At 24.4% G+C, this 27658-nt stretch overlaps 1 protein-coding gene across 1 annotated transcript; it reads right to left on the bottom strand.

Annotated features, from left to right (window-relative positions):
* Nucleotides 1–2236: 2236 nt before the first annotated feature.
* Nucleotides 2237–16411, bottom strand: LOC145833367 (DNA excision repair protein ERCC-5 homolog). Its single transcript, XM_082940549.1, has 13 exons — nt 16313–16411; nt 15692–15776; nt 12851–13039; nt 10091–10149; nt 8940–9100; nt 8406–8589; nt 7884–8086; nt 6971–7782; nt 5821–6010; nt 5266–5494; nt 4400–4515; nt 3544–3764; nt 2237–2734 (listed from the first exon to the last, which is right to left on the bottom strand). Exons 1-13 carry the CDS (start codon nt 16398–16400, stop codon nt 2533–2535), a joined length of 2739 nt encoding a protein of 912 aa, XP_082796675.1. The 5' UTR covers nt 16401–16411; the 3' UTR covers nt 2237–2532.
* Between the last annotated feature and the right edge of the window lie 11247 nt (nt 16412–27658).

The following is a 27658-nucleotide window of genomic DNA, read 5'->3' as shown; positions in this document are numbered from 1 at the left end:
ATGTTTACACAGTCATTCAGACTCTAGACTGCAGCTAAGAACCAACCATTTAGGTTCGTTAAATTTCTTCACTGTTTCAGCTAACAGATTCTTCAGTTCTTAAGTCCCTTATTTATGACTAAAATCAACGGACTCCCGTGTATAAGTCAACATGATTAGTAATAGTAAGGACAAAACTGGTCATACATTGGTTTGGTGCAGTTTAATGTTTTTAAGATGAATAAATAAAACGTCAAACTACTAAAATAGGTTAACAACCTTTATAATACTTTAAATATAATACATTAGTAAAACAAACTTTTGTGCATTTCATAATAAGTAAACTTTTTGGACTATAAATATAAAAAAAAGTTTAAAAACAAATGTTGTAAACCAGGGTTCCAAAACGAGCAATATAACATCTTTTTGGTTATTTTAACGGGTCCTAGTGTAATAAGCAACAAATAGGAAAAAAAAGTCGGTGGTTTTAAGTAAATGGACAATGATTTTTTATATGTTTATGCTATCAAAACATTAGCATGAACAAACAAAAACAACATGTCTTAATCCATACAACAAATGAATCATTGAACAAAATTTTCCTAAACTTTTAGGAATAAAAAACCATTACTAACTATTCGGATTTGTTTTAAACTACATAATATTTGTTATATTGAAAACGGTTATTTTTTCTATTTGTTAGAATTGGACTTTTGACAATCCAAGTGCAAAAATAGTTAAAATATTTTTAAGTATTTACAACTACTAGATTTACGATATACCAAAATTTGGTAACTATGATACCAAGTATTATCAAATACAATATCAAAGTCTTTACAGTTAATCAATTACGTAGAACTCTTTAATTTTTGATTGTATAGTTTTTAGAATTATGAATATTTATAAGCAATTTTAGTTTTGTTTGAGTTTACAGGGATTTATATGTTTTCAAAAAAAATATTTATTAGCAATAAACAGTTTAAGAAAGAAATCGATAGAAAAAATATTTATCAAACTAGAATTGTTTGTAGGCCGTGATTAAAATAATTAACGGCCGTAAATAAATTAACGGAGTAAATTCATATCGTCTTGTCGACATACGAAAAATCTCCTCTTAAAATTCAATAAATTTTAATGTATTTATTTAGAGTTTTGTTAACTTTAGTTGTTTGTTTAGAAGAGATGAAAGATTAGTTTTTGAACTGAATATTTGTACTCTAGAATATTTTTTTTGTTTTTTTTAAACATGTTATGTTATTTTTAAAATCTAATTTTCTCAATAAATTATTTAAAAGCCCTTCAAATGGGCTCTGTGAAAGGTGATTTAATTTATATTATCACATTACTTTTTATTGAATTATAACAATATGGCCTTAAAAGCTGAGTAAAATTTTGTTTTTTGATCAGTTTTGTGAAAAATATATTTCATTAAGAAAGTAATCACCTAGTTTAGTACAATTTTTATAGAGATCAACAAATATTTTTTAGAACTAAATTTTTTTGAGTGTAAAAGTATCATGATTCATAGATAGGAGTTTTTTTTTTATAAAACTTAAGTTTTACTTTATTTATTTACGTTAATTATTCGGCCATTTTGATTTGTTTTACCAGTTTGTTGTTAATCAGATTTAACTAGAACTGTTTGCTATTAGTTGTAAGTTACTTAAAAGTAAATGCCTATTTTTTGTAATAGAACAGACCATTAAGAATAACTAGTTTGGCTGCATGCAATAAACTTATGATTCAGCGTACTTTTTAGTTAAAAACTACGTTTTAGAAAATCCTTATTTTATAAATTTAAGTAACCTAATATTTATTCAGTTTACTAAAATTAGTATTTAGTCTTTTCTATAAAATTACAAGCAACATTTTGGTGACTTTTTTAGTTTTGTCGTCCTAGGTATAACACTATTTAATAAAAAAGTTTTTGTTTGTAAAAATAAAATAATGTTTTAAAATGTTTCTACTGAGACTTGAAATCTTGTTAACCTTCAACACTTAATTTGTATCTTTATAATATATGAGCTTTTGAAATGAAAAATAACACTTTTTAATTTACAATACATCAAAGTATGCTACTAGGTTTATAACTTTTAAAGTTAATAAAAAATGACAAAGCACTAAAAATCATAGTTAAGCCTAAATGTGTTACTCGACTACTAAAGCATAAAAAAAATATTAATTATTACAATTCAATGTATTACCCTTCTGATTAGGTAAAAATTTTAGATCATTACAAAAAAAAACGTTATATTTCTCAAAAAAGAAGTGTAACTGTGTTATAATATGATTACAATATAAATTATATACTAATTAACTACATCATAGTACAAAAGATGGTAGTTTGGAAAACAAAAAACTTATCAGATAATGTAATCTACTCTTAATTTAATTTAACTCCAAACAAAAAACTTTACATCAACTGTTCAAAAACACAACTTCAATTCATTCACAATAATCAAAAATGTGCACACTTAAACACAAACAATCATCAATAAAAGTGAGCGAAATACTCGACCGTTACACTAATTTAAATATTGCACCACATAAAATCTATTCACTTTCGCTGCTTTCGCTCAACTTGGCTTGCTTCTTGATCGAATGCACTGCAGCCCGCAACCTCTTGCTCTTCATCTTGCTCACCTTCTGCTTCCTCCTCACAAACTGCGTCATCCGCATCTGCCGCTTCTCTTTTTCTTCCGCGAGCTTCTGCATCTTTTTCAGCACCGGCAGCAGCTCCTGCGTTTTCTTTTTGCTGTGCGAGTTTGTTTTACATGAAACTGATTAACATTAGTGTGTACATTTATTTTTTATTTTTTTGATGATAAGTGCTTTGTTAATTTAAAATCACACGGTCTAAAGTAACACAAACAAAAAAACAAAAAACATAATGTACTTCGTTTTAGAGGGACTCTACTTTAAAAACAAAATCCCTAATTTTTATGGAATTGAGATTGTTTAAAAGATAAAGTGTTTTAAAAACCATTAAAGAAAGGCTAGTTTTCTTAAGTATTTGAAAAGTGAAGAATTTTAGAAAAAAAACTAGTTATTTTTTAGATTCTTAAAATCTAGTATCACTGAACAAAATGTTTTTACTTCTACGTAAAAAAAATGAACAGGATAAAATATTTCAGAAAGTTGTAAAAGAACATCTGATTAAAGTTTTATACAAGTTAAATTACATTCAAAAACCAAAAAGGTAAATTTAAAAATTAAAAACTTACCATATAACATAATTGATTTAAATGAAAACGTAAAAACATAACAAAGAGTGTTAATATAAATTGCTAATTATGTGATAAAAAATTTTGGAACCATTTAAAAAAGAATTGAACTACAGACTGGATGCAAACATTACTTAAAAAAATTACTTAGAACTTGTACTGTTTTATACGTGTGTTTTATATAATTTTAATTTCTGCATAATTGTATATGTAAGTTTAGTAAATGCTAAAATCATTTTTTATAAACTCTCTTGATAAAGTTTAAAACCACAAAAACAATTGCAAAAGCTTAAAAGATTATTATTTGTTTCAAAAAATATACAACGTATGTACAACAAACCCGTCAACTTTCATGACTTCGTGGCAGAACATGCGGATGTCGTGCAGGCGAGGAAGCTTCCACTCGAACTCGTTGCGTTCAGTTTTCGCGATGTTCGGCTGCAAGAACGCCTGCATCACCACATCGGACGGAAAGTTGTCCGGCAGCTTCAGTGGCCGCAGCTTGTTCTTTATTTTCGACTCTCCGTTTATGCTGTGTAGCGCGAGTTCCGCTGCAGTACTCTGTCACATTAAATACTTGAAAATGTAATTCATAAATCTGCTGTTTAGCAGTACAGAATTGAAAACTAAAATTTCTAATATTTTAGGATCGCACCAAACAGTTTAATCAAAATCTTTTTACAATATACGATTTATATGAAATATATAATTAAGTTTAAGTTCAAGCGTTTAAAATAAAAAATATTATTTTTATAAAGAGTCAAAAATACCTACTTAACATTACTTACCATCAGTAATAGAGAGTTGGAGAAGAAAGAAAACTAAAATAGTATTTTTATTTACTATTTATGAATAAACTAGATGTTATTTTAAATTACTGTTTAAGAAAAAAATATGATTGCGTCAAAAAAACCTAGCATTATGTACAGTTTAAACAATTTCAAAACTTATTAATCTATTTAAAACACTCTTTTTCCATTAGATCAAAAATTATCAAATAGTATTTATAAAAAATATTTTATAATATTCTTTTTTTTTACTCGGAGCTGAACCTGGTCCGCTATATAACTCAAATCATTCCCAACTGCTTATAAAACTCTTAATTTAACAAGCTTTGAAAAATATAATTTTAGTCTAAATATTCTAAGGTAAACCAAAAGTAAAGCAATTTACAATATAAAAATTAATGAGCATACTTGACTATGAGCTTTTGACCACCATTCTTTGAAATTTTTAAGACTCTCAACAGGATCTTTATGCGGAAATTCTTTGAATATTTCCATTGCGAGAATTGGCCCAACACCATCAATGCCTAACATTAATTGAAACAATGTATACTAAACTCATTATCAGTTTTGCAACCAACTTATAATAGAAAAGTCATTTATATCAAATGTAAAATAAACAAAAACTTAAGTTATTTCAAACTTTATTGGGTTTTTTATAGTGAAATAGATACTTATAAATTTTCTATAATTTTATTTTAACGCAAGCATATTTTATGTAAATAAATGTGTATTAAATAAAATGTGTTTTAGATTTTTACATAAAACAGACATTTTAGAGTTTTTAGTTTAGACAAATAGATTTGGAGATCAGTTTTGATAACAAATGCAGTACTAAAACACCGTATATATCAAGTTTACAAAGTTATAATAAAGAGAACAGCTTTAGTAAATATTAGAAATTTGAAATTATTTTTTTTAATAAAAACTGACTTAAGTTTTCAAAAAAAAATGTGTGAGTGTAATCCTATATTTATTCAAGCTATGTAGGTAAAATAACTATAACTTATTATTTTATTGCAAATATTTCGTAGACAATTAAAAAAGAACATTGAAAAATCATTGCTTAAAACAGTTTATTTTTAAAAAAATTATAAAAAGATATTAGAATAAGTTAAATCCAACTTCATTATTTAAGTCTTAAATTTTCATATATCGATTTAATTACTATATATAACAAATAGCTGATTAGTCATACTTGCAAAACGTCTTTAAATTCCATAAAAAATAAAACTCTTGCTTAAACTTATGTTTAAACTTTTTTAAACACTAAGTACCTGTGGTGTAGTCACAACCAGTACAAAGCGCCAACGAAATCATTCGCTCTCTGTCTAATCCGAGTTGGGTGTGTATGAAGTTTGAGTGATAGCACGCGGAGTCAGACGTTTTACTGAAAAAGTCTTTGTAGATTGTGGTTGAACCGAACAACAAGCAGTCACTGTCGTCAGTTATCGTTCCGTCCGTAACTTTGCTGTAGTCCATGAAAGCGCATTGGGCATCTGCCTCCTTATAAATAAAATGTTAAAATTTTTTAAGTAGGAATTTTATGTTAAAAAGTTTTATTTAACAAATTGGAATAAACAAAGATGAAAAAAATTACAGACTTTTTTATTGAAAAAGTTGAATCTTACAAATATTTATAAAACTCTAACTACAAAAATCGACTTAGGCATAACTTATTAGTCTTCATTTAAAACTAAACCTTTTAATAGCTAGTTTACTATTTGATATCAAAAAAAAAAATTATCACAGGATAAATGTTTAAAAGTTCATTTTCATAGAAAAAAAATTCAAATTTAAAAAACAACCGGAGGAAAACTCAGTTAACTTACACCAGGGCTGGTTATAAAAGGAATTCCGAATAATTCCAAGAGTTCCTTGCATTCTTCCACTATTTTGTCGTCAATTTTTCGTGCTGCCCGTTCATGTCGCTGCAGATCGCGGAAATAAACTTCATCTTCATCATCAAGCTTATCCTGCAATCCCTCCATTCCGCCTCTCAGCTGTTCTGACCATTCTTCGCTATTCAGTGTTGTTTAAACTTTAAAAACAAATCAGACTGCTAACAGACGGTGAAGATGTATTAAAAAATTAAATATTTAAAAACAGTTTAACTTTTAAACATAGAATAAAACTTCTTATTATTTTAGGTTGTTAACTTTCATACTAATAAGAATAGCTAAATTTCAAATTATATAGATATTACTTTCTCAAAACTTTAAATTAAATTATTATTTGAACATAGAGTTATTATGTTTTTATAAGCAGGGTTGCCAATTTTTTTTGGCACATTTTCTCCAGGTTTTCAAAATTTCCTCCAGGTTTTTAAAAGTACACATTTTTGTGTCTATTTTTAGTTTAAAGTTAAGTTTAAGGTAAGAAAATGTGTTAAATAGTATAAAAACCATGAAAAGATTATGTAAAGCTATTTTGAAATTTGTTTTTTGTTATAAAAAAAATTGATGATGACAAAAAAATTATCTATAGGATAGATTTTTAGTGTCAAATTAAAATTTTACTACAAATTTTTTTTTAAATTGTTAAAAATTCCAGGATTTTTAAGTTTTTTTTTTCAAAATTTCTCAAATTCCAGGTTTTTTAGCCTAAATTGTCAAATTTCAGGTTTTTCGAAGTTTTTTGGAAACCCTGTATAAAAAGTATTATGAGGACAAAGGAATATTTATTTTGATCAAAAGAATCTTAAAATGCTTTAATAAGTATTTTTTTCATATCTAAAAAATACAATTTATACTAATTACTGATTAATAATTTTAATAAAAATAATTTAAACTGATTACTAACAATAAAACTTCAAGTAATATCAATTTTATTTTCTAACTCTTAGGATAATTAAGAATTATCAATATCAGGTCTGTTATCAGAATTATAAATACTTTTTTTTATAAAAACTATTAGATGAAAAACAAAGTAAAAAATATTAGATTTGAGACTTTTAATTTATTTATTGACCAAACAACTTACTCAATTTCTGTAGCTTGTGTATCATCATTTGAATTTGAATTTTCAGTTTGCTGAACATCAGAAGTTGATTCGGAGTTCGAAGTTGCACAAGAGCTTTGAGAAGTGCTTTGAAGTTTGTTTGGGACTTCTATGAAATCATCATCATCTGACGAACTGATTTCAGTTTCAGTTGCTGAAGTGCTTGCTTTCACTGAGATGTCTTCAACCTCGTTATGTGTTGCGCAAGGTTCACGAGACTCTTCCTTTTCCATGCTTAAACTTTTGTTTTCTACTTTTAAACTTTTTTCATTCTGTTTTACCAGAACAGCTTGATGTATTTCTTCTTTGTTTTCTACAATCATAGGACTTTTGCTTGACGAAAGTGTTTTTAAGTTATCATCATCAATTTCAATCATTTCTACAGAATTTAAGTTTTCTACCTTTGTTTCAAGGTTTATTGTGCAGTCTTCCATACTTTTGCTGACTGAAGCGTCTATTGAGTGCTCTAGTTTTTCATTTTTTCTTTCATCACTATTTTCAACATTATTAACTTTAATTTTTTGTGTAGTAACTAATGTTTTATCATCTAACTGTACTTCTTGTTTTATTATATCTGTCTTTATTTTTTCTTCGAGGTTTGAACTTACATCATTACTTCCCATAACGAATTCTTCTAAGGGTGAGTTTAATTTCAGTTCCGAATGATCCATGTGGTTATTTGTATCTGAGTCAACATTTCTATGTATAATTTTTTTCATTATTTCGGATTTGACTTTACTTGTATCTGGTACCTTCTCTGGTGAACTATTTTGATGGTCGTCAGATATTCGCTTCTAAACATGTTATATGACTTAATTAAGTACTTGTAATTGACTTAGTGACATTTTTAATCAACTATAAATAATCAACTGAGAATAATTCATAAGAAGCTAACTTTTTTCTTTTGAATAAGAATACACTGTGTGTTGTGATCACTGGATAACTGACTAGCGCGAACATCGAACTCCTCATTATTCAGAAACTTCTCTCTTTGCTCTCTACTCATCAGCAACGCTGTTACTTCATCAGTTCTTTTTGTCTTCAGCTCATTTTCTATCTGTTCTATTTTTTCCATCGTACGTTGCTTTTTGAGCACTCCTTTTTTTAAAAAAATCAATTTATTGTCAGACAAATGATTTTTTTTCGTATTAGAAGAATGCAACACATTGTTGAAATTTCTATTTAGATTGTATAAAAATATTCGATTATTTTAAAACTTATTTTTTAACTTAAGATTAGTTTTAATTGGTAACAGGTTTTAAAAAACGTGTTAAGTTGTTATTTAACAAAATGTTTAGGTGTTATATATGTTTTTTTATATAATAAAAAACATACATTTTGAACGTGTCATTTAAAAAATGTTTAACCAAAAATAATAAAGTTAGTATACTTCTTTAGTACTGAAAAATTTTTTTGCCTTGTATTTGATATTGAGAGAAGTTTTCAGCATGCAAAGGTACGCTCCCAGATATTTCATTTCTGTAGTACTTTTGTTTGTGAAGAAATTCGCGTAGTTGGTTCAATTGTGTTGTCAGAGGTAGCTTTTTAAAAGTCGCACTTTCCAAATAAATTAAATATTCATCCTCAAGTACTAATTCAGCCTATAAAAATTGTTGTTGTTACAGTATATATACTAATTAAAATACTGTTTACAAAAATGTTTATTTTACACTTGTGTATTAGGTTATTAGTCTAATTTTTTAATAAATCTGAAAAATTAAACTTGTAATTTTAAGATTTATTACGTTTTTACTTATATGGAAAATAACTAAAACCAATGCAATAAACAGTATATGTAACGTTTAGTATATGTATTGATTAACTTTATTTATTTTCAATAGTTTTAAAGTTCTGCAAAAATACTAATTCTAATATTTTACAAAAAAAGTAATTGATTAAATCCGAGAAAATTTTCTCAAAGAAAACAGAGACATATTAATAGTTACTAAACCGAATTAGCGTGTTTGTGTGAGCCGTTTCTTTCGTTTCTTATCCAATCATCCCAGAAATGGTTGTCGAGGGAGTCAACATTTTCATAACCATCTGTATGGTACTCGACTTCTTCTTTGTTCAGTGACACATCGTCAGGTAGTTTGAACATATCATCTTCATCTTCAAACAAAAATTTTAACTTATTTGAAGTGAAGCTAAACATTGAAAATTTAAAATAACAACAAAGATAAAAAATAATTGTTTAAGCAAAATTTAAATGTATATGTCGAAATAACATGGTTTTAACAGTTTTTTAATAAGTTGAAAACGTTAGTTGGTTTTGACTTGAATCAGCTAAAAATATTTATGTTTTAAGGGAGATTTAGTGAAAATGTTGATATTTTATAAAATTTATAAACTTATAATAATTTGTTTTATATAAATAATGTATACTATTTACTTTTTCTCTAAAATATTATAAAATATCTTTTATTGTAAAATATTTAACTATTTATACTATTAGATATTTAATTATTTTACTAAAACATAATAATTGTGATTGTTACATGCGCTTGTTACGCAATACAATTTTTTCAAGCTATGAAAGCAATAGTTAACATGTTCAAGGAACAAAAACATGGCTGTCGACATGACTTATATCAAACGCTAAAGTTAAAAATTCACGAAAAACATGACACATTTAAAAAAAAAACTTTTAAAAAATATTAATGTTAAAACCTAGAATAGACTTTTATAAAAAGTAAGGCTAATTAAAAAAACATACAAGTATAAAGAATTATAATTAAAGAAAAAAAGCTGTATAGTTACTCAAAAATTTCTTTAATTGGGGTTGCCAAATGTTTTGGGAAAACTTTTTCCAGGTTTTGAAATTTCTTCAGGTTTTTTAAATTAATTGTTTTAGGGTCTATTTTCAGTTAGAAATTAAGTTTAAGTTAAAAAGCCAAATTATATAGTATAACGACATTGAAAAGATATCTTAAAGCTTCTTTAAATGTGTTTCTTAATAAAAAATTTATTACTCCAAGTTTTTTGGTAACCCTGTTTAATAAATCTAAATATACAAAGCAAAGTTTAAAAGTCAAAAAAAGTTGTTAAAAGTATGTTTAATATAATAAAAAATAGATTTATAGTTCAAACATTACAAATTACCTCTTTGTTTTGGAATTTTCAAAATACGAGGTTTTTTAGATTTTGTTTGTCCACTTTCACTGCAAAATATTAAACTGTATTTTTTTATATGCATACAGTATGTGTATATAAAATAAACTTTAGTAACATATAAAGGCATTTAAACCTACATATTTTAAAATAATAATTTCATTTATATAGCTCGATTGATTATTTTGTAATGAGTGATTTAAACACCATATGCAATAATTCTTAAAAATGTTAAACCTTACTTCAACAAATACCATGAAAAAGATAACACTTAAAGTAGTTTTAAAAGAACTATTTGTTTTAAACTACTTAAAGTAAAAAAAAAATTTATTTATTAAATGTAAGCTATTTAACATATATTTTAAAGTACTTACTTTATCAGGGAACTACAACATCTAAGAAAATGTAATTAGTAATTTACTTTAGAAACGGTAAGTTTAGTTATAAAACTTGAGATTTAAACAAAAGTTACTATACAACAAATTAAATCAAATATTCGTAAAAGGGTATTAAAATACTAAGAATGTACAGTTTACTTTCTGAAAATAACCTTATACAATATTTAGTATGACCAAACCTTATTTTAACATAAGCTTTCTCAAATGTCATACAAAAGTCCAGACTTAGGCTCTGTAGACTTTCGCCGATGGTTTCTACATAGCTTCATTAACATAGAATCATTTTATTATAAAATAGTTATTTTATTGTAGAATTCAGTTTTGTTTCTATTTGTTGTTTTTATGAGTTATAAAAATGTATTAAATATCAGCTTTAACATAAATGGGAGCCATTTATTTCTAGTTCGAACTCGATTTAAACTTTTAATATTTTAACATGATTATTTTAAATCCGACCATTTTTAATTCAATAAACTTTAACTCGGTTATTTTAAACTCAAATAATTAAAGTATAAACAATATTAATTTGATTAGTTAAAAAATTTTTCGTTATATGCATACAAACATAATAAACATTTTTTTAATTTAATTTTATATATTGTAGTATAAGATTTTATGTACACAGTCAACCTTGCAAAAATAGAAATATAAACCTAGTAAATTTAGAAACATTATAATTTTTGCTGGCGTTATTTACTATAAACTTAAATTTTATGCTTTTCCTTGCATAAAAAAAGATGTTTATATACCTATATAAAAAAATAAATAAACTACTTGTGCTTATTTTAATTTTTTTGATACAAAAAGTGCAGTAATATTTAAGTTTTGAAAACAGACGAAATATTTTTCTATCAAAAAGTAAAGAAATTATATATTTATGAACTTTTATATAACAACATTTTGACTTCATACTTTTTGGGAGTTAAAAAAATTTAAAGTTTTAAAACTATTTGCCAATGATCAAAAATTAATAAAGTAAACTATAAAAACTAACTTTTGATTTCAAACTTACTCATAATTTTATTTATCTACGTACAAATACATAACAACTAGTCCCTAAATTTTGCACATCAACCAAAATACTAACAATAAATTATAGTTTATGATAAGTTATTTATATTATTTTATATTATAAAGTTAAAAATACAACTGAATTTCAAAAGTTAGAAATCTGTATAGTATATTAAAACTATAAAAACAATCAAACTGATAATACGTTTGTTTCTGAAAATTCTAAGACCATTAATTAGGGGTTGTATAAAATTTATGTTACAATTATTATTGTGTAAAGAAACGTGAATATGTTTTAAAACTTAAAAAAATATAATACCTAAATAATGATTTACTTTCAGATTAAAAGCTTTTAGTTTTAATTTAGTAACAATGAACTGAACATAGAAAGTGTGTTTACGTTTATTTATAAATTAAACAAAGCAAAAATACATTTTTAACTATGTTTACTATTAGAAAAAAAAAATTTTAAATATGAATAACTTTTTATAAATTTGATTAAAAAACAAGAAAATTAATAAAAACTATCAAGTTTTCAATTATTAAATATTTATAAGAAATTTAGATTATGTAACTATTTAACTTTTTTAAACACTAAAGTAGAGGCTAACTAAAAACTAAACTTTCTTTAAAAAGTGAGCAAAATTATATATAAACATAACAAAGTAAGTAATTTGCTGTATTCAAAGTAATAATATGAGTTTTTTTTTCTTTCTTTAAACTCTGTTTTTCAAAGCATACATACTAGTTTTTGAGAAGTTATTTTATTGCTTTTCCAATGATTTAAAAATTAAAAGCAAGTGCGTGGTATACTTTTTTAAAACTAATTTTTAAAATTCTTAAGAAGTACAAACATAATAAGAAAAAAAAAACTAGTTTAACTACGGTAAATACCTAAACTATTATTTTATACTATTATTAAACTTTTTAAGTACTGTAATTAGATATTTTTTCTTTCAATTTAAAATACATACCACAATTTTTTTAAAGAGAATTGGTTATTTTTGCTAATTAAGATATTACACTTACAAAAGTAAAAACTTAAAATTTATAAAATTTTCAAATTTAACATTATAAATCTTAAATGATCGAGTTAACTACAACAAAACTTAAAACAATCATCTTCAAAATCATATGGTTTAGAATGATTTATTTAAATATGATTAAATTTAATATGTTCAAGTTAAATACAATCAAGTTTAAAATGATTGAGTATAAATTTATAACGAGTTAAAATGATAGTAAATCAATCAATAAATAATCAAATCTTCAAAAGTACTCCAGTAAACAAAACATATTTAATCTTTTAACTTCTAATTTATCTAAATATGAAACAATATACCTCAACTGAGATGAAATTAGTTCTCTTTTTAAATGATTGCGAAGAATTTTGCTAATTGCACTAGCTGACTTTTCATTGTTAATTCCATCTCGTTTTCTCCTCTTTGCTAGAGTGTTTCTTTTTATTTGAGGCATTTTACCATCAAATACAAAAATAGGCTTCACTCCATAATAAAGAAGCTTTAGTATCCTTTGAAATATTTACTGTTATAGTTAATAAATTTAATTTTTATTAATTTAAGTTGAAAAAAAAATTAAATACTTAATGTAGTTTTTACTTAATAGTTAAAACATGCAAATTTTTCAATATTTTACTTTATATAACAATTTTAGGTAAAAAAATGCCTATGTACGGTTCTATGATTTTTACAATGTAAGTCTATAATTCAGAAATGCATAACTTTTAAAGTTTTAACTTTTGCAATAGTTTTCTTTAAAAACAAGAACATTAAGTACATAGTTAATGTATGTTTTATTAGATTTAAACTTTATAAACTTAATTGTTTTGGTTGGTTAAAGCGTTAAAAAGTAACTTACTCTATTTTATTACCAATGAATAAGTTGAATTTAAGATTTTGTATTTAAAGAACTATAGTAACAAACAACAAAATATCTTAGAAAAGCTTTTAATTAATATGACAACAATTTGTGAAGTACTTGCTTTTTTATTTAAACTAAATTTTTTTCTGTGTTAACTAGTAAAACAGTTATAAAAACTTTAAATAATGTAGAAAAAGTAAAAGTACTAACACAGAAGAGTCACTCTGCAATTGCAAAAACAAAAACATATGCCCACTCAAAAACTAATACCTCACCAAGAACATAATTTACAAAGCTAGTGTTACCACTAAAAAGGAATTAAAGGAATACATAGGAAGCACTGGGGGACCTTATAAAACAAGGTGGTATGGCCATATTAGAGATTTGAAAGTCCACAAAGAAAACAGCACTGAACTGTCGAAATATATTTGGAAATTAAAAAACAATAATACTGATTACAACATTAACTAGAACATTTTACATCACATAGGGCAAAAAAGGAATCCACAGAGTATCTGCATGACCTGTACCTATGAGATGATGGAAATAGTGAATGCTGACAGGTGTTAAATAAAAGGAACGAATTAATATGTTCATGTGTTCATTTAAAAAACCTTTATTTTAAATCTTAAGAAAGTTTGATAAATACACCAATATTTTAACTTGTACAAGCAAATATTAACACCAACAAATGTAAACAATTGTAAAGTTTCAAATTCATAGTGCCATTAGATTTTATAAGCCTAATTTATAATTACGTCACAATATGATAGTTGAGTTTTTATTTAATTTAAACAATAAATACAGTTATTCAGTTTTAATGCTTTAGTTGCAAGAGTTGCTTTTTGCTGTTCACAAATTTTACAAGCCTGCTAAATGTAGGTATATTTATTTATTTGTTTAAGTTTTAAAATTATAATATTATTAAATAGCTTACATTTTTAACATTAAGTAATCTGGTAACACTATGATTTTCCTAAAATGATAGCTTTAAACTATAAGTTTTACTATGTTTTTTTTTTTGTTTTGGTTTTTTACACATAAATGCCAGTTTTATTTCAAGTTTAGTCTAATGTCTTCTTGCATGTTTATGTAAGAACTCTTACAGATTTTATTTAACTGATGATCGCGTTTGATTTGGTTCAAGCGAGTGAAACATTTTTTTGTTAATAACATTTAAAATTTTGAATTGAGTAATACAGTTCCACGGATTTCTAAAAATCATAAGCATTTTGAAAAATATATAACAAAGTTCAAAATTAATTTATTTTATTTCTAAATATAAATCATAAGTCTAAGTTAATTATTAAATTTAAGTCTAAGTTAACAAAATAATAACTAATAATTGTTATAATGAACGGCAGTTTTAATAAAGCAAGTACTTCAAAAATTGTTTTTATTATATTTTTACTGTTCGGATCTTTTATAACAAACTTATTAGCAATCTCATGTTGTGTACATTTGTAATTATATGTAACTGTTTTGGAAATTATCTTTATATATAATCTAATAAACTTCGCAAAAACTAAATTTAAAATTGTTCTGAGGTTCTAGGTGATAAAAATAAGAACTAATTGTAAAAACAACCAGTCAAAAGTGTTACTTTATTTAACCACTTCAGTCAAACAAAATAAATATATTACCAGTATTTGTCATCAAAGACATACCAAAATATAATTATTGAACGTTTTAGGTTTAATTTATACCTTTATTTGCATTGTTTTGAATTTATTTTTTTCACAAGTGTAAAATAAATATTGTTTTAATTTAACATGATAATTAACTTTTTTGTATGGTTTTTTTTTCTTAAAGTATCAAGTTTATTATGTAAGTATCTGTGTAACATTTAAATTTTTTAATTTATTGACAGTTAAAAATTGCAGGATATTTTATCATACTTCGTAACTTACTTACTTTAATTAACCATATGGACCATACAACTATCTAGTTAATATAAAACTTTAATGGTCTGGTTATTAATATGGTATAGCTTTATTTTAAGTTTAGTATTAAAACTTTTTACTCATAGTATTTTTTCTTATAAAAATAATTTGTGCTACTTATTATTTCTAAAAAAACAGTAAGTTTTCAATTAAAAAAATAAACAACTAAAAGTTGAAATTTAACTTAATTCAGAAACTAATGAAGAAGCATACTTTACTAAATATAAAAATAAATATTAGAATATGTAGTAAGAAAATTATGTTTTTAAATTTTACATTTGTTTCTGTATTATAAACAGTAGTGTTTTGAAGAGATTTAGTTGGTTTTAAATATTATAATAGTTACATTTATTACATACCTATCGTAAATTGTTATTAAATATTTATGGCTTGATACATCTCCTCTTAATCCTTTCACAGCCTGGTTCATCCATATGCTTATATCTTAATAATAAAAATATTGGAAATTTTGAAGTTGTAGTTTTATTGGATAAAAAATATTTTAGTTCTAATGATAATATACTAACAAAATTTTTGTTTTAGTCTCTTTTAACAGTTGATCAAAGAAATTACAAATTTTTAGAGATTTATGTAATGTATTTTTTTTAATCGTAATAAAAAATTTTTAAGTAAAGTTTTATTATAATTAATAACATAGGAAACTGGTAAAACCTAACAAATTAACTTTTAAATTATTTTTTTTCATATTAGCTAACTAAGTAAAAATATATTAGTTCTCCAAAGCATTGAGAAAAGAAAGTGAGGCTTAAATGTTTTAACCAAATTTATGTAAATTAACAATTAGCGTATGGATGTATAGATTGATGTTTTATTTTAGCTATCAATATTTTGTGATAACATTTAAAGTTTATTTCTATAAAATTAAAACTAGCTTGAAAAAGTAAAGTATTATTTTAAGTTAAAATCTGTGTAGAAAAATAGCATAACCGTTTTGAAATGAAAAAATACAACTAACATACCAACAGCAAGCACTTTTCCATTTAAACTTTCATGCTCTACTGGAGTTTTAACACCTTCCAAAACTTTCCATAAACCTTTAACTCCCATTTTAAGTAACTTACCTTTGTGAAACATGTAACAATTACATAAACATAAATAAAAAATTATAGTTATAAGTATTAAACTTATGTATTATAAACATACATCAACTGTTAGACATATTATTTAATTATTTATGTCAAAAATTATTAATATGTGGTCAATTAAAGGATTTAAATTTTAATTGAGCAATATTAAAGTAAAACTAATTTTATAACTTTCAAGTTTTTTATTTATTCAACTGAATTTATTTTCAATCCTGCAAATCCTTAGTTGTCTTTGTTGTAAGGAAATATATGCAAATAGAAGTTATTGATCACCAAATTTAAAAAATTTTTAGTCTATATTAGTACAAACTGTCTTGTAAAAAACATTAAGCTAGTTTTCACAGAACAATTTTTAACAGAAACTTATGGAATGAACATAATATTCTGTTTTAAAAATCTGTCAACCATTTAAAAATCTAATCTTTTAATCTTATACAGGGGTGCTATCCTACAATTTCTTTTTTTAATTCAAAGAAACTTTTTGATACATATTTCAACTATTCGAAAGCCCATATTTTTAAAACATATTAATATCTAATTTTATCATCAATATTTTTTGTTATTAATTTTATAAAAAATTATATTACTTTGTAAAGTTACACAAAAAAAATTAATGGAAATGATTTACTTAACAACCTAGTGTGCAAAGGATTTTTATTTTAATCATCTACTATACACAGATTTTTAAGAGTAAGCAAACTAATGACTAATGAACTGTTTATACTCACTTTTCACTTACTTTTAATAAAAGTTTTTTAGTTGTTATTATTGCACTGCAGGGTGCTTAGTTTTACAGCTACTTTTGTGTTTTTGGCTGAAAAAAAATTATGTTTAGGAAGTATTATAAAAACACCATGTGCAAAATTTTAGTGATTTTTAAAAAAATTCACCTTAGCACCAACCAATTTTCTGAAAACCACCACAATGCAAAATGTATAGGGTCAAAATAATGCAACTTTGGAGTTTTAAACGGAAAACTTTTTTACATATGGCAAATTATCACAAAAACAAACTGTGCACAAATTAAGACAATTTAAAAAGTTTTATGATGGCATTTCTTGCTTGAAAAAAAATTAAAATTCAAAAAAATTACATAAACTTAAGAATTACCCTAAAAAAACTTTTTTTAAATCGTCTTAAATTTTGCATAATGTGTTTTTGTGATAACTGGCCCCATAAAAAAAAGTTCAGCTTAAAAATTGCATTTTTTGGATCCCATACATTTTGCATTTGGGTGGTTTTTAGAAAATTGGTTGGTGCTAAGGTAAAAGTTTTTCATATCATGTAAAATTTTGCAAATGTTTTTTATGATATTTCTGAAACTTGCCTAAGCTAATAAAATAATTAAATAATGTATTAATTCAACTGTAAAACCCGCAGATACAATTTAGTTTTGTTGTAGTTCTTAATCAAAACTTTGAAGATATATGCACAGCAGTTGCACAATTATTATATAAATAATATTGATATTGTTATATCAGCTCAGGGGATATATAGAACCATTCAAAAAAAAATTGAAATACCCTTATAAGAAACTAACAAAAAGGACTTTCTTAAGCAAGCTTTTAAAAGTAATATATATTGTTTATTGAACGACAAAAAACATCCAAAAAGTTTGATCCAAGGACCTGGTAAACCAAGAAAACCTTTCTGTTATCGAGTCCTAATAAGTTGAGCCTAATGTAATTTATAAAAGCATAAACGTTTTAGATATATTATAATTATTTAGAAAAAAAATTATTCGAGAACAAAATATGTTACTTATTTCATTTATATATTAGTTTATTATACTATTTTCAACTGTCCTTTCAAATAACTAGCAGTTTATAACCTAAAAACCCTATTTTTAAAACCAAACTTAAATATTTAATAACCAGGTAAAGTCAAAAGACTAACATATACATTCGTAAATTACAATAAGTGAAAATGAATATATAAAACTTTAAATATTTATAATATAAAAAAACAACTAAATTTTAATTCGTTTACTAAGTTTCAATGCTTTGTGCATTTCCTCAGAACGAAATAATCTTTTAAAATAAACGAAATAAAACTTTGAATATATGTATGACAATGTGTCTACAGACATTAGATTTTTGTAATCTTTGAAATTTATAACATTAAATTTGTTTTTTGATTTATAATTTAAAATAAATGGAAATAAAATATTAACAATCTAATCTGAGCTGTACTGTTGCAGCGAACAGTACTACTGCAGTAATCAGAACTCGTTTTGTTAAAATTCAGTTAAAATTTTATGTTAAAACTGTTGTAAAAATATATTTAAAGTAAGAGTGTTTGTTAAAATAATTTTACGCTCCTTTTTTTTATAAAAACTATCATGCTGTTTGATCACGTTTTGCGAAAAGTCTTATGCAAAAAATCAAGCTCAGTGATGAAAAGCATCTTACAACACAAGAAAAAGCTTTATGTAAACAAACTTGAAGCAAACTTTAAGCCTAGGTATTGTGGTCAAATTAAGTACAACATAGTAATTTGTCGGGGTATCAAAACTGGAGCTATGTTTATTGACAGATAATTAAAATAAATAGACGACAACTTTAATAACATAATAAAAAAACTTTAAATAACTTTTAAAATCTTACTTAAGTAAACAAATATGAAAGCTAGTGGCTAGGTAATTTTAATAATGACATCTATTCACTAACTTATGAAAAAGGTGAGAAAGGTTTTGTCTTTAAACTATGTTTCTGAGATAACAGTTGAAACAAAATTGAGCTTTTGTAAACGTAGTCACTTTATTACTTGCGCTTTTATAGATAATTTATTTATTATTGGTGGCCATAAAGAAAAATTCCTTTTCACATAGCTCTTGCATAGAGTTAAATTTTGGTAGACTACGAAGCAAAAAAATAAAACATATGAATGAAAAGAGAGTCTTACCCGCCTTCGCGACTGTTATGGAAGAATAGTTGTCAGCGGAGGACATGATTATCTAGACGCAACATTTTAACTCTTTCTATTTTGGAGACGTACAACCATGTTGCAAAAACTTAGTCGTACTTGCCAAGCATGATAGAGGCAAGAGCAAACCAAAACATGGCTGCACACTCTGCAAAATGAAAAAACACGAGATCTTAAAATTAAACTCAAATCTAGCTTTAAATAAACGAAATGAACTTTTTAGTAATTGTGAAAAAATTTCAAGCTTTTATTTAAAATAATTTTGAACATTTGTGCAAGCTTAGTGTGTTTTTTATCATATAATGATTTATTTAATGACGTAACAATTTAAGTATTTGCTTAATTTTATGTACATTTTGACTTATGTTTTAAGATATTATCACAATAAACAAACTGAAGATTTGTTCTGTTACACAAAATAGTGAAACAATTGTATTTGAAAACTTAATGTTTTATTAATATAAATATATATATAACTTATGACTAAAAGTTACTATTACTGAAGTATCAAATTAAACGTTTTTTTGTTTGTTAAATTTTCTAAAATGCTGTACTAAAACTATGATTTTGTTTAAATAGAAATATGGGTTCTTGAACAATATATTCTAGTTATGTTTCAAAAATGTATAAATATTTTTGCTTAGCAAGATATTTTAAATGTACTGGAGTAAAAACGTCTGGTGCAGGATACTAAAGCTATTGAAAAAAAATATTTTTTAAATTTCAAACACTTTAATTCTTATTTTGTGCTATATCTGTCGCTAAGTTTAAGAAAAATTATTATTTGTTATCCAAAATATTTTGAATAATAGTAACTAAATTAAAAAAAAAATCTTCATTGTTATTTAAGAAATTTTTTTTTAATTAAGAATCAAAAGTACATAAAAGAATTTTTCGTTCTTGTTAGTAAAAAATATTAATTAAGTTTTATTTTATAATTGATTTGATAGCTTTATCTATAGTTTCAGCTAAAACAAATTTGCGCTAAACTAGAAATAGGAGTTATTAGTTATAGTATATCTATAAAAAAAATTCATTAGTTTATTTTCTTAAACTAAAGTTTTAATATAGCTTCAAATTTAAAACAATTGAACTAGCTATAAAAGTCCTTTTAAATACATAAGTTGAAGTAGAAGCTTTCTAATGTGTCTTTACTTAATTTTTTATTATAAAATATCTTCTTATCAAAACTTTAAATAAAGAAGTAAATTATTTTATATGCATGTTCTTTTTGCTATAACAGCTTCTAAAAAAAAAAATAGGTTTAATGATTTAAAAGAAAGCACATAATAACATTCTACGTCAAAACAGAATTTTTTTTTAATGGTACAAATTTAAATTACGCTATTTGATGTTTTCTAAAATATTAAAGTTATAACAGAACTTTTTTATAATTTATGTTTTTATAATTTAATAATGACTTATTTAGTTGTAAACGGCACGATTATTAGCTTTCTTTAATTTTGTAGGATTGTACTGCACTTTTATTATTGGTTTTGTATTTTTTCTTTTTTGTATAAATTTTGAAGTACGAAAAATCTTAACTTTTATTTTCAGTAGTAAAGTTTTTTGAGTAAAATTTTTTAAATATAAAATTTTGTTTTAAACGCAACGTTTTTATAGTGCATTCTAAAGAGGATGATAAATATATTATAGAATATATATTTTTTGTTATAATAGTATAGGTACTTAAATTTATATATGCTTTCTTTTCTACTTAGGTGACTAAAACAAAATATAATTTAATATTGTTTGAATACTAAAAGATAAATTTTAACGTTATAATAGAGCACTTACTGATGTAATTCAAAAATCCATCTACAGTAATCTCTCGCATCTTTACGCACTCGTGACGTTACGCACTCTCGTTTAGTTACGCATTTTAGAATTCTAAAAAACTAAATTATTATTACTTTTTAATATTGCACAAATTAGGTTTATTTTATGTTTTATAATGTAAAATATGTTTTTAAATGTTAACTCACTTCAATATATCTTTAGACTTTGTAAACTTATGTTCCTTGACTAATTAATAAACATTTAGTTATACCTCAGTATATCAGAAATTTCGTTAACAATAAGAGTTTAAATTAAAATTCTGAAAGAAATATGACTGTGTTAAATTATGAAAGTATAATGAAATAATGAAAGTTTAAAACACAAACAAATAATACAGCACTCTTGCCCTATCTACGAACAAACATCTAAAAAAGAAATCTAATGAAACTTCCTAGCAAAAAGTAGCAGTGATACTAATTAATTATAGAGCTTACACTTAATACAAATGCCTAATTATAAATTGAATTTGCTAAGTAGAATAGAATATAAATGTTAAGTATTAAATAAATCACATATAAATAAAGATAAAATTTACTTATTATTTAATTTAGTAAATTTTTTCTTAAAGTATTATTATTTTATATAAATTTAAATCCTTTTCTTTAATATATGTATAGTTTTATCTTTTGTTTTCAAATTTGTAAATAAATTAAACAAATTTTTTAAAAGTGAGAAAGTTTCCAGTCTGCTTTTTACTAGAAGAAATATCAAAAAACAGCCATTATAGTAAGTATATTTGGTACCTCTCGTATCTTTACGATCTCTCGTATTTTTACGCATTTTTTCTGTGAACCCAATGTGCGTAAATAAGCGAGAGATTACTGTATTTTATTAATGACATAAATAGGTCTTAACATTTACAATAATTAAAAAAATACTAAAGTTAAACAACAAAATTTTTGCGCAGTTTATAAAAGATCGCTTAAGTATCTGACCGCACATACAAAGTTTTATTAACAGCAGTTCAAATTTATTTGAAATTAATATAACTTACTCTTACAATTGTTGAAATATTTTGAAGTTAGAAACTCTTAAACCTAGATAAAACACAATGCAGTAAATTAAAAAATAAAACTAGTAACCTACCAGATTCATGATCCGGATCCGGCCGGATCTAAATTTGAAAACTATATCTGGATCCAGCCGGATCTCAGTTTGAAAAAAAATATTGTAGATTTGAAACTTGTGGATCTTGCAGATCACTAGACAAACTATTTAATTGAAACAGCTAATTTTAATAGTAACTGATCAAATCTTTAGTTTTTTTTTTTGATAATAATTCATCGTGGCTTACTTATAGCGTTAAATACATTTTACAGCTTGTAATAGCAAAAGTTTTAATATGATAGTAAACTAGAAATCTTAAAGTTTTACAGAGAACTTTTAAGACTTTTAAACGCTGTATAAAATTTTACTTTCATAACGAAATTTCGCGGCATAAATTTTAATGAGTTTATTGAGAGGAGACATAAACTACAATACTTAAACCTCTTTAAATCTGTAAATTGGTTAAATATATTCCATAAAAGCAAAAATACTTTTGCCGAAATTTGTAAATATTATAAGCTTTAACTTATTTGTTCAAATTAATTAACAGTATTTAAAGTTTATGTAGAACCGCTAATGACTCAAGTTTGGCACACATGCGTTACAAATTCTAACGGTGTTGAGTGTAGAGTTAACGATTTTAGGTGCCGGCCTAAAAAGTCTGAAAGTAGTCTTTCTAATTTAGTTGTATTAGTTTTTTTTTCTTTATTTTGTACACATCTATATTTTTATAGGACAAAACAAAAATTTTTAATCTTAATTTTTATAAATAGCTTATATATTAAAAACAATTTATTTAAATTATAGACATTTAATAGTTTACATAGTACAAAAAATATTGAAGATTTTTTTTTTGAAATTAATAAGTTTTTTTTTATCTTAAGATTATTGTTGAAGACCTGATGTTTCAAAAAATGTTTAAAATTTTATGTTGGTGACAATCTTTTTCAACGTTTTTCTAAACAGCTCATACTTTGAGTTGTTAGTATTTTATTATTAGTACAATTTAAATGTGGTTGAGCTAATTAAGTTTTCTATTTTCGTGTAAATTTGCTTTATCAGATCTAGTTAATTTTTAAACAAGGGTGTTGATATAATTCATAAGGTATTTTTTTTTTGCAGATTAGTTTACATAAGTATAATATAAAATAAGACTTTGCTTATTACTGAAATAAAGATTTATGGTGTTAATATAAAAAGTGGTGATTAGAGATATGACGTCAGTGTTATTAAGTTAATGTATTTTTTGTAGTTTAACTCAACTAACTTTAGATTAATTAGCTTTTTCTATGATAATCTTACTATTAGTAATATGTTTTCGATAAATTACTTTTTGTAATGAATAAACTTTAATTTTTTCATGCAAATATAGAAGTTTTATTAGTTACCTTAAGTAGAAAACTTTGCTATAACTTAGATAATAACTTTTAAAGTCTAGTTTTATTTACATAATTGGTCTCAACGAATAGATTACTTGACTGGATAGTTGATGAAAAAAAAAGGTTCGATTTTTTTTTCTAAAGTCTTTTGAGTATTAAAATATAAAAGTTTTAAGTACATTTTACTTGAAATAACATAATAATGCGTTCACCTTATTTTGAAATTGTTAAATTTTTTGACCAAATTTTGTTGTAAGTTTAAACAACTGTTCAAAAAAATAACAATTAGATTAATATTAAAGTTTTTAGTAAACTATAGTTTTTATTAGCTTTCCAAGAACTATTTATACTTTGTTAGTTGTTGTAAGCTAACTTTGTAATAAGGTATAAATATTTATTTTGTTTAGTTCAACAAGTTGGAAAATAAAATTAAGCTGTAGAATATCCAATTGCTTGATAAAGTTGAGTCTTTGATTAAAATAAAAACAAAAGTTGATTATTGCGAAAAAGATGTAAAATAAGTTCGGCTTCAAAGGTTAATTTGTATAAAAGTTTAATTAATCTTTTAATATTAGTTTATTCTCCAGTTTAATCTTAAACCTCAAAGGTAGCTTAGTTCTTTAGAGTTTATTGGTAGCTCAGTCTAAGTAAAAAAAAAGTACCACTACAATTGTCTAAAATATGTTAAATTAAAAAAAAAATTGATAACATAGTAAGTAACTCTAAGAGTACAGGTGTTAGATTTAAAAACATAATTGTAACTCTGGGTAAACATCAGCAGTTCTTAGTTGGTATAAAGTTTAGTTGTTTTTAGACTGTAACTACTATTGGTTATCTACGAATTTAGCTGTTGGAATATTTACAAAATTGTTTACATTAAAAGAAAATCCCTAAAATCAAAACTAAAATTAAATAATCATTTAACAAGCCTTTTTAAACTATATTAAAAACCAAATAAGGTTTAAAAAATCTTAAAATTTCAAATATAGTTTGTTTAGAACAAGGTATTTTCAAGCTAATAAACATGTTTCGGTTCAAATATTTCTGTTTAGCCGATTGTACGCTGCCTTCTCATATACTAAAGTTTCATTTTACTGTATTTATACAATTTGAAAATATTTAGCAATACCTAAGATAAACATTGAAAGTTACCAAACTTAGACTTAAACTAAGACTTAGGTAAACATACTTTCAATATATTCAGAAAAAAATTGTGAGTTTTTGAATTTTGTTACGTTTTTTTGTAATGTATTATACTCAAAATAAAATAATTTCTTATGAAAAACTTAACTTTTTATATTAAAGTTAAAATAAAAAAATCCGAAAGACTAAAACTTAAAGTAAAAATAGTGTTGTGTAATTATACTTCATAATGCTCATTTACAAGCTTACAAGACTTTTTAATTAACTTAGTTTTAAAACAAATAATTTTTTTATATAGTAAAAATTGATGTAATTTTAACTAGTTTAAAAACGAAACTCTTAAATATATTTTTGTCTCAGTTATTATTTTTTCTAAGAAGCTAAGTATTTTACTAGTTTTCATCTGAATAAATTACAGCTTGTACATATAATTTAATCTTTATCTCAGCATTATATTTATTTTGACGATTGCAATATAATATTGATTTTTAATCGATTGAATGAAACATTGTCTTATAACAAAACTCTTTGAAGTGAAGTATTTGTAATAAAAATATTTGTTAGAACAATTTTATAGCTTTGACCAAGGGTCGGCTGGAGGTTTTATAATATTTGCGGGTTGTAGTTTTATAAAAAAACCTATTGCTTCTAGTCACGAACATTTTTTTACTTTTATTAACTTTATTAATTAATTAATAATTGGTTAATTCTTGTCCTATAAATACGCTAAAAGGTATCCAAGTGGTGTGCAACTCGATAACTAAAAGGTTTTTTCGTGCACCAGTACCTAGAAAAAAAAATTGATCGCTTTTTATTTTGTCGTACAAAAAACTCAATCAAAATGACTTTAAGCTACACATATAGGGCCTATTTAAGTTGTACATTTTATTGGATTAAAAACATAAAAACATTGCTAGAATGCTGTTCTGAATTTTTTACATTTGTAAGCTTAAGCAGTAACTTTTTTTCATAGGTGTAAAATGTTATAATGAAAATATTTAAAACTAAATTAATTAAATTACAGCAAGTTATTAAAAAAAACAACTTAATATAAATTTTTGTTCAACAAGCAATATTTACAAGCTCGCGGGCCGCAGTTTGCCGACCCCTGGCATAGAAATTTTACAAAAACTTTTATTATTATTATTTTTGATTATTATACTGTAGCAATAATTTATAAATACACAAAAAAAAGAGGAGCTTTAAAGTTGTGAATCAAACAAAGAAAAGCCGCTAAACTAAGAAAAATAAAATTTTTCTTTTTAAAGTTGTTCTTTGCTAAACTTTTCGTGGTTCTTTTTATCAATTTATGATATACCTGTTTTCTCTTAAATTTTTGTTTGTTCCTGGACCAATGACTAGAACACTGCCGAGAGTATTGAATGTTGAAGTTTATAAAATCATACATCTATAAAATTCCATGCCTCCATTATATATAACTGATGCAATGTATTGTAAATCATTTAAATTTTACCAGTAAAATTAAATCATGTAGTACTATAACATTTTAATGTAAATTTAAAGTACTTTAAATCATGTAGTGTAACATTTTGAATCAGGAGTCTATTTTACATTTAAGTACAGTCACCACTTGCAAATCTATACACTAGTTTGGTCAGAATTTTAGAATTCTCAAATAATAACAATTTGAAAAAATTGTAATTACTTAGCATTATGTTGCACCAATGCATGATGTCACTAATATCAAACTGAAATTAAATATATTGTATGTACCAATTTATTGCTTATAATAAAATTTTATTTATTTATTTTGTTTATTTTTTTTTATGGTAAAAAAACATCAGTCTCAAACTCTACCCCTTGCAACAATAAACTTTTTCTGGGGAAAAGTGAGTGTGTTACATCATATGTTATTTTTCCTGCCCCATTAACATTTAACTTTAACTATCCAAAAATAAAATAAACAAAAAAACTATCTTTTAAACAAATAAAACAGCCCTTGGTGACACGCCATTTGGAGAACACTCACGAGGCTAAAATCTCAACACTAAAAACCACAAAGTGTGGGAAAATCATGAAGCTCAAATCCCCAAGTAAGTGTTCACCAGCACTACAACAAAAAAATCACACCAACAATCCAATCATGTGATCACCGCCACCAAAGTGAACTCACAATCAGCTGTTGAGCAAATGCATAAAACTAGTATTATAATGAATACATTAGCATTAAATAACTATTTTACAGCTTGATAATTAACTAATTTACTGAAATGGTACTCAGAAAAAAAATCTAAAAATTAAGCTAAATTAGAAAAAAAATATAAATAAATAAAAATTAAATAAAAACTATTAAGAAAAATGTAGTTTCTGAAACTTGTATTGGTGGAATTAATTTTAGTCTAATAAAAGTAAGAAAAAAAAAAATTATATTTATGCAATAATAATTAATATATGCAGCTAACAAATAAATATAACAAAAATATAATAAAAACTGGATAGTAGCAAAAAAAAACAATCCCGCACAACCATACAATATATTTCCCCATCAACAGACCAAAACCAGCCAATCATGATCAGAGTAGACACAAACAAAATTGACCATACATATAATAAGAGAAACAGATAAAAATAACAACCAAAAGCAATTAATCAAAATCTGCATGCAACACAAAATATTCTACCGCAGCACTTTTATATAATATCTTTTTCATTTTAACAGTTTATTGAGCAATGCTTACAAACTTTAACTAATTTCCTTTTCAGAACAAAATAAATACTCACAAAAATTAATTAATCAAAGAAAATACAAGTAAACTAAAGAAACAATCAATAAAAAACTAATCAAATTTATCATAAAACAAAATAGATAATAGAACAAAAATAAACTGTTTAAAAATGTTAAGTGTAATTCTAGATCCTTTATCAG

Source organism: Thalia democratica, chromosome 1 (assembly GCF_965202585.1).
Source record: "Thalia democratica chromosome 1, ktThaDemo2.hap1.1, whole genome shotgun sequence".
Taxonomy (NCBI): Eukaryota; Metazoa; Chordata; class Thaliacea; order Salpida; family Salpidae; genus Thalia; species Thalia democratica.
This window is presented reverse-complemented; position numbering and strand designations above follow the sequence as displayed.